At 39.6% G+C, this 14,917-nt stretch overlaps 1 protein-coding gene across 3 annotated transcripts in view; it reads left to right on the plus strand.

Annotated features, from left to right (window-relative positions):
* Positions 1-525: 525 nt before the first annotated feature.
* The window catches only part of EDIL3 (EGF like repeats and discoidin domains 3), a 434,019-nt gene continuing 419,627 nt past the window's right edge, over positions 526-14,917 (plus strand). The window contains exon 1 of one of the 3 annotated variants that reach the window (XM_003920781.4): positions 526-1,104. In XM_003920781.4, coding sequence (XP_003920830.1) covers positions 1,038-1,104 — 67 coding nt within the window. In that variant the 5' untranslated portion in view covers positions 526-1,037. The remainder of the gene's footprint in view (positions 1,105-14,917) is intronic. The other 2 variants (XM_003920782.4, XM_074384070.1) reach the window with 2 other exon arrangements.

Raw genomic sequence — 14,917 nt, forward strand, 5'->3', positions numbered from 1 at the left:
AACTAAAATGTAGACAGACCAGCAGAGCAGCCCTGTCTTAGCTGATTAGAGTCTGGATGCTGACTATGTTGCATTTCCTGAGAAATACCGGGCAATTCACTTTGCAGGGTTCTGTCTCTCACGCAGCTTTGTGCCCCAAGAGCCACTTTTCAAAATCTCTTAACTTCTTTTCCTGGTTACACTGAGAAAGGAAGTTCCGGAGAATCCTTAACGTGGTTAATTACAAAGTCAATGCTGGCATCCAAGGGACTCTAAGGCAGCAAGGGTGCAGCTCTTAACTCCAGAGTCTCCAGCTTGCGTGGAGGAGGAACTTCAGAGGTGATGGCAGGTGCTAGGTGCTAGGGTGTGGCTGCAGTTGTCTCCCTTTTCTCTGACAGCAGAAGGAGCTGAAAGAGGAAGAGGGAGGGAGGAGGGAGAGAGAGAGAGAGCAGAAGAGAGAGAGGAGGGGGAGACCCGGGAGTGAATGAGAGGGCGGGCGGAGGGCGGGCGGGCTCCGGGGGAAGTGGGGAGCGCGCCTGCCAGGCTCAGACTCACACGCACGCCGCCTCTGTTTGTACACAGTGCGCTCCCGGCGGCCCGCTCGCTCCCCTCCAGCTCACGCTTCATTGTTCTCCAAGTCAGAAGCCCCGCAGCAGCGGCGCGGTGAACAGCCAGAGCCGAGCGCCCCGTCCGTGCGTCTGCCGGTGGGTCTGCCCGTCGGCTCAGGAGACCCGGCGCGGCCGCGGGAGCCCGCGCCCCGCCCGCCGCTGCCTGCCGGGACCCACCCGCCGCGGAGGGCTGAGCCCGCCGGCCGCTCCCCGGAGCTCACCCACCTCCGCGCGCCGGAGCACAGGCAAAAGGGAAGGAAAGGTTCCTCTCTGTGGTCACCCCTCTCGCTCTCTCCAAGAATTTGTTTAAGAAAGCGCTGCGGAAAGAGGACGTCTTCTTGAATTCTTTAGTAGGGGCGGAGTCTGCTGCTGCCCTGCGGTGCCAGCTCCGCTACACTGCCCGCCGAGACGACCCCTGGCCAGCGGGGGTCACGACCGGGAGACGGGATCATGAAGCGCTCGGTAGCCGCCTGGCTCTTGGTCGGGCTCAGCCTCGGCGTCCCCCAGTTCGTCAAAGGTGAGGCGTCGGGACGCGGGCCGCTGGGTGAGGGGTGGGCTCGGAGTCCCCTGGGAAACGCCGCGCAGGGGGCCGGAGGCGGTCCCTCCGGTGTGCACAGAAGGGCGAGCGCCGCGGGCGGCGCGGAGGAGGCGTTGAGTCCTGGGTGCCCCGAGAAAGTGCTTGCAAAGTCTGAGCAGAGTGCGCGGGGCTGAGCCTGGAGGAGGGTGCGGGGTACCGGGGTGAGGTACAGGAACGAGGAGGACAGTGGGGAGCGGCGGAGGACAACGTTCCCCAGGAACCAGCGACTCCTTGTCTCACTCGGCCACTGGGTCTCGGCGCAAACCCTCTTTAGGCGGTGCGGGCGATGCTGGCTGCGGATACCCCGCCGGGCTTTCGTGGGGGCTGGAGCTGGGGAAGCCAGTGCGCCCGGGCGTCAGCTAGTGGATGCAGGAAGAGGCTGGGGAGCCGCAGGGCCGTCCGCCCCCGGGTGCGGTGCTCTGGCGCTGGGCCCGGGCTGAGCCGTTCGCAAACCCAGACCTAGGCGCTGGGCGTTTTGGCCGCGGGTGAGGTGGAGAGGAGTCTGACAGATGACTTGGGCTTTCTCCCGCCTCCCCATCCTAGACGCGCAGCATCGATTACAGCAAAACCCAGGAACCCGCCTCTCCCAAGGGCCTGGAGCTTTGCTGTGCACCCTCTCCGGGTCGGAGTGTTAACTCTTGGTCACGGGGAACAGTGCGGGGCAAGCCACCCCGCCCGCCCCCGCTCAGGAGCGGAAAAGTTGCGAGAGCTTGTAGGGTGATGCCTTCTGTGACTTGCAAGAAAAAATAAAAACAGGAAAATAAAACTTAAATTAAATTTAAAAGAAAAAGCATTTAAAAGAAAACGCAGGACTTCGACGAGTGTCCTGCTGAGTTGTTGAGGCAACTTCTAGGTACCCTGCGAGGCGCGGCTCGTCCTTACTAACCCTGGTCCTGACCTGGGTCTTGCCGCCTGCAGGGTCTGAAGTTATCTCCGAAAAAGGGCAGCGGGGGAGGCAGGGTGTGTGGAGAGGTGAGCGGGAGCTGTGCGTGGGGAACTGTGCCACTCTTGCGCTCACGGATGCGGGCGGCCCCTTCTGAGGGATCCGCGGGTAAGAGAATCCTCTGCAGGCAGCTTCAAGTGGAGGGCTGAGTGAGCTACAGGATTTTAAATGCTGTGCCTCTAAAAAAGGTAGTTGGATTTAAAAATCTGTCGGCTCCAGTCCACTTGAGATTAGACACAGCATGAATATTCTGCACCATCCATCCATGCACCTATCCATCTATTTGAGTCACGGGAAAATTGTGGACTGTTGGGCGACTACTTGCCCAAGAAGCCGGGTGTTGCTGGCCAGAGGCCCTCGCAGCTCTGGCTGTAGAGATCCGTGGCTGCGCCTTGCCTCGGCCGCTCTCTGTACCCCGGAATGTGGTTATTTCCCCCAGCGTGTAGGCGTGTGTGTAGGTGTGTGCCTCGCCTGCGTGTACAAAGTGCCCTTCCAGTTAGCACACAGAGGCAGCCACTCCACTAAAGGTTAAGAAATGGTCATGATTCCAGTAGTTGCTCTGCCCAGTCTCCAGCGATATGGAAAAGAGAGCATGTTACCACGGCTGCCGTTTTTCCTTTCTCTCAATTCCCGTCTGGCTATCCTGCACTTTGATCTCTTCGCAGGAAGGGAAGGAGGGAGATTGCAGGCACTCCTCCTACTCATCCCCGCCTACGGTTCCACCCCAAACACGAAAACACACTCACCCACTCACACGCATTGTGTCACCGCCACCACCGTACGTCCCCGCTCCGTGGTGGAGGGCGGCGCGGGGTGGAGGAGAAGACAGTGCGTCTAGCTCGTGTGGCCGCGCTCGCCCGGCTGTGTCTGACTGCGGGAACCCTGGGGCGCGGCGAGTCCAGGCTCTCTGTAGCCAGGAGCTCTGGCTCCTGAAGATACCCGCGCCCAGGGCACAGCTTACTCCACCAGACAAGCCAACCACGGAGATGTTGCCTGGACTCTCCATCCTAGGTCTCTTAGACAATGCTTTGGCAGCTGGATACTCCATATTCTTCAATAGATTTTCTTCCCTTTCCCACCAGCTAGCCTGTGAGAAAAGGCGACGGGCTTTAGGAAAAAGAAATAGACCATTTTGCATGGGCTTTTTCTGTTAAAACTTGCACCTCTCTAATTTTTTTGTCCCTCACCTCTGCAGAAGGCAGAGTATAGCTTCCGTGACAGCTCCAAACAATTAAACTTAGGGCAAACTTACTGAAGCCAGTGCTAACACAGAATTTTCCTCGCACTCACTCCTTCCCGGCCCCCAGTCGTTAATCTCATGTATTTTAGAAATTGGTGTTTTCCTTACGTGTGGGTTGCAATTTACTTGCATTAATGCCTGGGATTTGATAAGGATATGTAACTCCTTTTATTAGTCGCCTTTGTTTTAAAATTAAACCAATGGATCAGTCAGATTGAATATTTTATTAACTATTAAATTATTCATGGTATGGGTTGCTCTAAAAAATTCAATAACGTGCATACAGTTGCAGCAAGCACGTGACATCTTATGCAATCTGTCCCTGTGCCTGCAGTTTGTGCCTGAAGTCTTTAAGCAAATGGCACTGTCTAAAAATGTCTAGACATGTCCTAAATACTATGAATCACTGGCATTTACATTTTCTTTTTTTAATCAATGGCGATTTTTAGTTAATTCTACATGAGAATAAATTAATACCTGAACATTCTCACTCCAGAAAACAGCACTAACCTTTTATGATTAGTATAGTTATATTTATACAGAAATAAGAAGTTTCTGTCTTTTATGTTATTATTATATTATTATTATTATTACACTTTGGTATCTTCTTGCCTAATTTATATAACCATTACATTTTATACTTTACAAATAAATGCTAACATCAGAGTCAAGGTAAAACATAAAAATAATTCAGAAATATTGAATTAAAAATATGAATTAAGTAAAAATAAAGTAGTCTCATGTGACAGTTTGACAATAATGCAAAATTTTGACTACTGTGGTGATACAACACGCAATTTTTTCCTCTGGTTCTGAAAATGTTTTTCTGATTTTTCCTGAAATGTTTCCTTAGAATCGAAATGTATTTAAGTGTATATTGTTTTGAGAAAAGACTTACAATAATTTTAAAAATCATTTAAAAAATAGGGATTGTCAATTTTTCCTTCTTTGATCTTGAAGTTGCAAAGATCTTAAAAATTAAACAAATGTATTGTACTTCTGAACACTTTTCTGAATTAAAACTATGTTGTGATTTTCTCAAATATATTAATGTCAATGTTCATATAAATCATTTATTCAGGCTCTAGGGTATTTTAAATAAATATTTAATAAAGTGTGCTTTTCTCTCTCAATACATGTGATTTTTCCTTCTCACAAAATTATAGCAATGTGAAGGAAAAGAATAAGATATACATGACTAAAATAAAGTAGCATGGTTACTCAATACCATCAGAAAATATAAGTTTGACTGGTTTTAGAGTTAAATTAGTAGTACCAGCTATTACTTTTAAGTTAAAGTTTTAATTAGGTAAAACTTTTTATCTTTGAAGGATTGTTGTCATTTGTGAATAATTTTGCAAAAGTTGCCTCCTGAGAGAGTTTCTTGATGCCTAGAAAAGTAATTCTGATATTTGTTGTTTACTGCACACACTTGCAGTTGCAATAACACTGAGTGATCATGATGTAGTAGCTTCATTATATGTCTGCCAAAGAAACAGTGCAGGCTTCAGAACTCAGTTCAAGTCAGAATTAAATCATAATATTTAGATACTGAGTAAAAAATAGCAAATTTTGCAAATATGTATTTAGCGTTATGGCTTCTATCATAGTTAATCAGTTTACCCTTTATTTGCTAAATAGGTTGAGAACTAACATTATTATTGTAAAAAGTAGAAAACCAAAGCTAAGCCATTCCTATTACTCAGTTTTTCTCTGTGTTTTAGGAAAGATGATTAGCATCGTCCTTACATGTTCTATAGTTATAGACTATATAACTATGCCTCTGGGATGATTTTCTTTTTCTTTTTACCATAGTCCATATAATGATTATAATGCTTGCTTAATCAAAGCAAACATGCATTTATAAACAGAGTCAAATGGCTGCCAATGTGAAGTAATTATTAAAATGTTTCTCATGGTTTCTTATGTAATACAGCTAAAAATTAAGTATGATAAATACTTAAACTTAATGTATTATCAGTTGTCACTGAAAATACCCCTGAAAAGTCTTTGATTTGAGTGAGTTGTTGAAGGGAAATGTAGACTAGAATCAACTGTGCCCTCACCAGCAGATGTCAGGATAATCAACGAAGATCTTTTAAAGAAAAAAAAGAATGGAAGAATAAAAGAAGTAAACTCATAAATGCAAATCTGCAGATCAACATACAGTAACTTTCTACTCTTTATGAAACTAATGTGAGTTTTCAGCATTTCCCTGAGAAAGAAAAAAAGAGGGCATCGTAAGGTAGAATCCTTCTACCATAGGATTTTAACTTGGAAACACAGATATTCAAGTGCACACTTAAGTTGAACTATTACTTTTGAAAGGTCTTCTGAGTACCTTCCAAGGAAAAACACGGAGAGCTATGAGGTGTTTGTAGTAAAACAATTATTAGTGAAATTTATAGCATTCTTTCTAAGCTTATTCTTCATAGGAACTGTAAGTTTCATGAATAGAAATTCTGTTATATTGATTTACACAGGCATATACACTCAACTGTTTATTCCTATGCATCTACTGCACTGGAAAGAGAAGAATGCTTTTACTTACTCTTTTTATCATGATGGTAAAGTGTATGTTTTCAAGATCTTAGAAGATTCTAAATAAAACAAGTCGTGTGGCTAAAAGAGACAAATGTCATGAGAATAAAGCTTTGTCATGCCCCATTTCAGCTAAGTATGAATTCCTATATATGTGCCTCCTCTGTATCAACTGCTTTCAGGGACTTGAAATCACACATTTTGATTTTAATTGACCTTTAACTGATAATTTTTAGTTCTAGCATCTGCTGATGTAGCCCTCAAAATCATGTTACAGATCCATCATTACACTGTTTTCAGGAAGTTTCTATACAATCACTGACATTGTGCCAAACAGTTTCCAGTGGCTTTCCTTCTATGTCGGAGTTCTTCTAAGATAAAAACTATCTCTCTTCTTCATTCCATCTCTTCTCCTCCTCTTCCCTCCTCCCTCATTCCCTTGCTAGATGGCAAATAGGACACAACATCTACTGTAAAATTGATAATGGTATTTTTTATCATTATTAGAAGATTGCAAATCTTTGAAACATTGTGAAACCTTTAACTTATCTTTTTGTAAGGAAAGAAAAGGAAGATGATAATGTAAAACCTCTGTGCATCAAACCTGAAGTTAAAAACATAAGTGAAAATAAATTGGGATCTAAATTAGGGAACAACTTGGGATTTTACATCTTGATTTGATCACACTGTCCTGCCTAAAGCTATCAAGTGTACAGTAATTTATATCCACTCCACTTCTGGAGAAGCCACTTGCCTTTAAGCTTCATCCACATATCACATAGCTGAGAACCTAAGAGAAAGAACCAGAAACTTCTGACCACAAAAATAGATGTTAGATTTAGGCCTTAGATCATGTATCCTAGAAAAGCTTATTTCTCTTGACTTTCAAGTTTCTGGGGCCTCTATAAACTGAATCCAGAAAATGAAAAGCGTATGAAGTAATAGGTCAGGCTTAATCAGAGCAGTAAAACATGCCAACATTTAGACAAAGAGAAGAGTCAAATAGTATATTTAAAAGCAGTAATATTTTACAGTACAAAAAAACCGGGTACATGCTGGTGGGGGGTAAGGGGTGGGGGACGGGTGGTAAGTGTAAAGGCCAAAAGGTATCACTGTATAAGAGAATGCAAGAGCTGGTACTAACCTTGGTTTTGCAACCTATAGAAAGCCTCACTGCAAGATGTTCAAAATTTTTTGGGTGCAAAGGCAGTGAAATGTATACATTATTGAAAAAAAAATTTTTGTAAAAAAATTTAAGCTTGAAAACCTCCTTAATGGTGAAATAGCTAGATATCTGAAGAATTTACTTATGTAGGACTTTTTTTTCCCATTGTGTCAAACAAAATGTTAATTTTTAAAAACTATTTTTCTTATAAAGTAATAAAGTATTACAAGACACAAAACTCAATTTCATAAAAAAGAAGCAGACCTTACAATGTAGATTAGATGGCTTGCAATTATTTGGTTATATTTTAGAAAATGTGCTGCTATTTTGTTTTAAAATATGCATTATTATAGTGATAGTAACTGTGTAGGAATTGTTCAGATTTATAGTGTGTGACTTAGAATGGAGGATTTAAGTACAAGAATTTAGGTGAAGGCTTTTTAAGCACTAAAGCACTTGAATGTGAATGTTTCTATGGAGAAAGAAAATTGACTTGGCTTTGCCTTTTCTCTTCTCTAAAACAGGTTTGTATCAAAATGATCTCTTAAAATAATTTAATATGGTATAATATCTCATAAATGGGAAGACCAAGGTTCTAATCTCTTGTTAGATGATACATGCTTTATTTGAAGATAATCTCTAAATGGGGTTAGGCCACCATACATTCCTTAAGGTTTACGCTTGGTATTTGACAAAGTGGTATTTTCGGGAATGCAAAATAATCCTTTAAATCTCCTCTTGTACTTTAGATTTAAGGGGAACCATTTAGATTTTACTGATACTGGGGATTATATGAGGTCAGCCAGGATGAAATGGGCTTATGACACAAGCAGGAAAGTTCAAAACAATTGAGTGGATATGTTGGAGAATATTTTTTATTTGAAATAAATGGGCAAATCCCTCTCTGCGATGTGGAGCAGTCTCCCACCCACAGACCTGAGCCTCAGGTCTGCACTCACATCTCTGCTGCACACTTCTTAGCACATTTTCTCTCCAAATGCTACTTGAACTCTAATTTTAACTATTCTATTCTTTCTGTTTACTTATCTTTCTACAGTTTAACTTCTGTATTATAAACCCTAACTTTTTTGGAATGTTGTTTACAGACAAACAAAAACCAAATTACCATTCACAGTGCTTTAATGTTTATATGCCAAATTCTTGTTTCATGTTTTGTGCTTTCTACAGAGCTAGGGCTTAGAATAGTTCCAGGCAAAACAAACAAGAAAACCCAAACAGGCACTTAATATACATTGAATTGAATGTAGCTACCCCTCCTATCAGTTTGCCTTTAAAAGTACTTGAAAAATTTAAACAGTAGTGTGTCTTTATATGTAAAAATAGGTCAAAGTAGTTTCAGGAACTTTAAAAGCTTTGTTTCTCACTTTCTTACATAATTATTCCTTCTAATGTGTTGTAGGATGAGTCTACTTTGAAAATACTTCTCAAGACTCCTGCAAGAGCATTGTTGAAAATATATTATAGTACAGGCAGAAATATAAAGTAATTAGCTGTGTTTGTCACCAACCTTCAATTAAAAGAAAAGCTGCTTCTAAGTGATTGATCCCATTTTTAGGCACAAGTTTCTGACACTTCTGACTAAATTTGATTTTGATCTCAAACTAATAATTTTTCAGCCGTCATTCTTTTTCTTTCTTTGTTTTATTGAGGCAGTCTTGCTTTGTCGCCGGGAACCAGGCTGGAGTGCAGTGGCGCGATCTCGGCTCACTGCAACCTCCGCCTCCCGGGTTCAAGCAATTCTCCTGCCTCAGCCTCCCGAGTAGTTGGGACTACAGGCACGCACCACCACGCCCAGCTAATTTTTGTATTTTTTTACTAGAGACGGGGTTTCAACATACAGTATTGGCCATGATGGTCTTGATCTCTTGACGTCGTGATCCGCCCGCCTTGGCCTCCCAATGTGCTGGGATTACAGGCGTGAGCCACCGCGCCCGGCCTCACTTTCTTTTCATTAGAGACCACCACCATGTCAGCAGTAAGAGGCTCAGATAAGTTAACAACGGACATTCATTCTAATGTTTTTCAAGCCTAACATGTATTGAGTGTGTACTATGCGTTCCACTGTTCTAATTACCATCTTTAAGTCTCAAAACTCTTGAAGCAAGTGCTACTATTATTGATATATAAATGAGAAAATGGAGGTCCAAAGTGGTTATAAGATCATAGAGCTACTAAGTAGCTTATTAGAATTAGAATCTAGAGCTTGTCCTCTTAACTATTAGACGGTGCTGTCTCAATGAGTGGCACATCTTGTATATCATGGAGATATTTTGTTAAATGATTTTGTTATTTGTAAAACACACACAATATGTCTAATCATTATTTAACTGGTAGTTATTTCAGAAGGAGTAAATTATACTTATTCTCTTGAGACAATAACTTGAAATTTTCAAATTTATATTGGCAAAGTGTAAAGTTCTTTTTTCACATTCAGAAATAAAGCAGTGTGCTCATTCATTTGGTCAGAAAGCATTAATGTGTTAGAATGCACTATTGGTAAAAATAGTGAAGATGGGGAAAGAAGATGAGCACTTGGAAAGTGGTTTGAAACACATTTTCTTCAAATCTTGACATTCAGTTTGATCTCAGCAAGATTTTTATGATTTATTTTAATTCGGTAGGATTTCACTGCTCCTCTACATTGTTTCATTGCTCTTCAATATGGTGTGTCGAAGCATGCTTTCTCTGTAATTTTCAGATACATCGTATAGCACAAAGTGACTTTAGAGGTTAACAAGGTTTTTATTTCTCCTAGTTTAATGAAGGTATTTAATTTGCTTTACATCTCATCCTCATTTAATTTCATTTCTACCTAACCTTGTGAATAAGTTTTAGCCAAACAAAAGCACCAAATAGTCTCAAACTACATCAATTAGAACATTTTTTCTGGTTTATTTGAATAATTATTCAATAATAATGTGGTTTATTAAAAAAAACTCAAACTGGATTAATTTTAAATATTTTACAAGGCCATGAGAATTAGGCTGTATTACTTAATTTTCACACTGCTATGAAGAAATATCCAAAGGCCAGGCACAGTGGCACATGCCTGTACTCTCAACACTTTGGGAGGGCGAAGTGGGCAGATATGAGTCAAGAGATCAAGACCATCCTGGTTAACATGGTGAAACCCCATCTCTACTAAAAATACAAAATTTATCTGGGCATGGTGGTGCACCCCTGTAGTCCCAGCTACTCAGGAGGCTGAGGCAGGAGAATTGCTTGAACTCAAGAGGGAAGGTTGCAGGGAGCAGAGATCAGGCCACTGCACTCCAGCCTAGTGACAGAAGGAGATTTGTTTTGAGGGGGAAAAAAAATTACTCAAAACTGGGTAATTTATAAAGAAAAGAGGTTTAATTGACTTACAGTTCCACATGGCTGGAGAAACCTCAGGAAACTTACAATCCTGGTGGAAGGCGAACGGGAAACAAGGACTTTCTTCACATGGTGGAAAGAGAGAGAATAGTGAAGGAGGAACTTCCAAACACTTATAAAGCCATCAAATATCGTGAGAACTTTTTGACTCTTCGAGAACAGCATGGAGGAAACCACCCCCATGATCCAGTCACCTCCATCCCTGGACATTTAGGGGATATAGGTACCTCCCTCAACACATAGGGATTGCAATTTGGGATGATATTTGGGTGGGGACACAGAGCCAAACCATATTATATGCCATCTAATATGAGATCATCCTCATCATTTTTTTCCTTGGTATATATGTAAATTGTTTTAACAGTTAAAATTTATCTCCACATGTGTTATTATGTCTATTCCCCCCAAATAATAACACAATGGTTAAAATTTTATAAGCATTTTCCACTTTAGGAGACATGAGCATTTTTCACTTTAGGAAACATTTCTACTTTAGGGAACAGAAGCAGAGAACATATTTTTAATCTAATTTAACAGATAAGGACTTGAGATTCAAATAAGTCATATGACCTGGAATGAGTGAGCAATTTGAATTTGAGTCTGTATGTTCAGATTCCAACTTATTTTTTACTCCCTTCTTCTGTACTACTTTACTTGAGGTAATTATAGTTGTGCTTTTTTTTTTCTTTTTTTTCTTTTTTTTCAGTTCTTGGACTCAAGAGATGAGGAGAGGTTGGCATACTACTTGCTTTTTCAAAAGATATTTCAAACTGCTTCTCAACATTAACACTTTCTTTCTTTCCATTAGCATGGAACACCTCCTTTCCCCCTTGGAACCCATTACTAACCTTCATAGCATGCTTCACTTCCTCAGTGGCTTCAGAACCTTGTTTCTTCCCCATCATTTGTCCCCTTAAAAACTTTCGCATATGAGCTTGTAGCCCTTTTCACATTCTGGCATTAGACTTCCTGAAAGATCCCAACATTAATGATTCTCATCTCTATTTTTAAGTACCTACTGGCAATGCTCTTTATTAGATTTTCTCATCACATGAAATTACTCAGCTACCAGTATTTTAAATTTCTCAGAGTTTCTGTCTCTTACTAGAATTTTCTGTCTTTTATCTTTCTTCATCCTTCATTTCCACTGACCCTATTCTTGGTCACTATTCTAATTTCTGATCCTTCTTATCTCTTTTCCCAACTTAGTCTCTGTGGTTATGCATTTCCAGAAGTATTTAACCACTTACCGATTTCTCCATTGATTACACCCATTTTTTTCTTTAGTAAATCTCAAACTAAGATAATTTCTAAAGTCTTTTCCCCATCTCTGGCAGAAAGAAAATGAGTACTGTTAAAAAGTGATAGGATTAAAAAAAAAAGTGATGGGATCTATAGATCCTGGTAGGGCTGAAAGGTTGAATTCGGGTTTTAAAGGGAATGGGTAAGAAGATAATAAGAGATGACTGGAGGAAAAAGATTTGGAGGCATTGTAGTAATCCCAATGTAATTAAAATTTTGGTAATTATAATCATGAGAGTATGACTATAGAAGTTATGTTTCAGGGAGGGTAGAAGACATGATGATTGGAAGAAAATTGGCACTGAATGGCCAAGTGTTGGAAAAATCATCTTTGTTGTTACTAAAATCACAAAATATTATGCCCCAAGAAATGTTGGGGAGGATGACAGTAAACCAAAATCAGGAATCTTTAAGGATGGGGGATGTAGTTCAGAGATCAGAAGTACTTATACTAAGGAGTGGTGGAGGAGTAGAGACAACATGAAATTAAAACTGAGTGTTTTGAGAGAGAGGAGGGAAAGCCTTCTGGAAGTGGCTTGTAGCAGCAAAGGAACTGGTACCACACGTTCAGACCTGGAAGTTATAGGAGGCAAAACAGTATCCAATTAAGAGGGCTGCATGGTAAGCAGTGTCCTGGAGGAGAGCCGATTTTCCCTAAGCAGATGACAGATACAATAGCCTAGTCTCAAGCATTATTCTCTTTGACAGTCTTCATCCTATAGCTTTTGACACATTACACTCATAATAATAATTGATATATCTCACTAACAGCAATGCTTTTAAGTACATATAATATGTGTTCATAAAAACTGCTCTTTTAAAACCCACAACTTAAGGGGTTATTATCCCTGTTGACAGATGAGGATATGGACTGAGAAGAGAATAACTGATCAGCACTCAGAACTAGGTCTTATAGATCCAAATTGAGGAATCTTTTCACTGTAGCACACTTACAGAGAAAAGCCTCAAATCCACAGAAGACTTCCTTCTAAATTTAAAACACAGCTGGGGGATAGGAAGATTTCTGCAGTTGTTCCCTGACCTACTTTATCTTGTTCAGATGGCCATCTATGTATTTTGAGGTCTGCATAGTTTAGGTTACTAGGAATGTCTAATATGTCTGCCTAGTGGTTTTAATTCTTGCACATTCTTCGGTCATTTGTCCAAATACTCTTACTATAAAACAATTAACATTATTACCGGGGAATCGTTTCATTTCTCTTTTTAATATACTCATAATTGTGTACCTTGTACACAGAGTTCTTTTTTTACCTCAAATTTACGTTTCAAAAATTTGTAAACCATAACGTTTCTTTTTTAGTTTCTGACATGCTGAAATCATACATATTTTTTCCTTTAATCTGTCCTTGTAAGCCATTCCTTTCATCATTTTAGTTGTTTCATTTGTAATCCATCCAAGTAGCCTACATATTTTTTCAACAAGCTTGCCAAAAACTCAACAAAAAATTCCAGGGATGTGCTTCCCTAAACTGTCACATACATTAGTCTGTATTTTTTAACTTTTGAAGCCACATTCTGATTTGTTAGTTTTTAAATTAACATTAAGTCTCAAACTAAGATAGTTTCTAAAGTTCTTTTCCCATCTCTGGCACTAGGAAAATGAGTACTATCAAAAATGATGGGATCCATAGATCATGGTGGGACTGCAAGTTTGAATCAAGGATCTAAAGGGAATGAGTAAGAAGATCGGAAGTGATGGTTTTTTGTTTAATTTATTGTTTTGCTTGTTATCTTTTTCTGTCAGGTCACATATTCTCAAATAATATGTAGGTAGAATATGTATTATTTTCCATAATTTTGTGTTGCATTTTTCTTCACTGGAGTTTTTACTTTTTTTTCATTCTGCATTCTGTATAATTTTTATTACTAATATGATGTATGCTTTCCCCTCATATATATGGAGTAACTTAATTTCATTTCTTACAAATAGTATTATTATGCTATTTATTGCTATTTTTTATTATGTACATATTTGCTTAATAATACTGCAACACACTTATTTCTGCCCTTAGCTTTTTTATGTCATATTGGTGGGGGTCTTTAAAGTATTCATGATCTTCTTGAAACTATCATTTCTCTCTCTTTCTCTCTCTCTCTCTCTCTCTCTCTCTCTCTCTCTCTCTCTATATATATATATATATATATATATATATACTTTTCATCTATATGCATCTCCTTCTATATGTTGCAGTTTTTCTGTTTCCAACTCATCCATCAGCTAAGAGCCTAAGAGACTCTTTAAACTACACAGCCTAAGAGACTCTTTCTCTGGTCATCTTATCCAAGTAACTCATGATCAAATGGACACATACATACACATCATATTTCCCTGTTATTATTCTTTTACTGTATCTTTATTAAAAATATTATAGCACTTTTCAAAAATTATAGTTACACAATCATTTCTTTATTTGCTTATTTATTTTCATCATATTTCCAATAGACTGTAAGCATGATGAAGGCAGAAAGAATATCTGTGTTCCTTAATGTATATCCAGGTTCAACTGTGGTACCTTACATATAGTAGACATTCGATTAATATTTATTTTCTGACTGTGCATGCATGAAAAACAGCTCTGCTGATATATAGATGTGTATGTATATGTGCATACATACACATGTATATATTTTATACATATATATGTATATACATATATATATGTTTTATGGTTAAAAATGTGTTCTTTTGATAGACCCATTAAGTTATTTACAAAATTCTTATCTACTTGATGCACTGATGCATTGACTCGTGAATCATGGTACAAATGATACATTATTAAAAAGCAGTAAATACTTTAGTAGTGGCAAACTCTAACCGCTGAATAAATAAATGACCTACTGTTTCCATAGCTGTCTAATTTATAAACAGTTTAAAAGGAAGATTCAGGTTTTATCTGCAGTTACCAAATTACAATAAAATATTTTTAGTCCTATATGGGAGATAGACAGTAAATTTTAAACTGTAATTTTATCACCCAGGTTTGACAGAAAAAGTATGTGCAACAAAAACAAAGCACTTAGTGGTGTTTTTAATTATCAGATGGAGGAGCTGCAGGTAGCCCTGTGATCTACTAATTGCCCCAGTGCCCTGACAGTTAACTCCCATCAGCTCCACCAGCAATAACTTTCCTCCAAGCATAACTTC

Source organism: Saimiri boliviensis, chromosome 1 (genome assembly GCF_048565385.1).
Source record: "Saimiri boliviensis isolate mSaiBol1 chromosome 1, mSaiBol1.pri, whole genome shotgun sequence".
Taxonomy (NCBI): Eukaryota; Metazoa; Chordata; class Mammalia; order Primates; family Cebidae; genus Saimiri; species Saimiri boliviensis.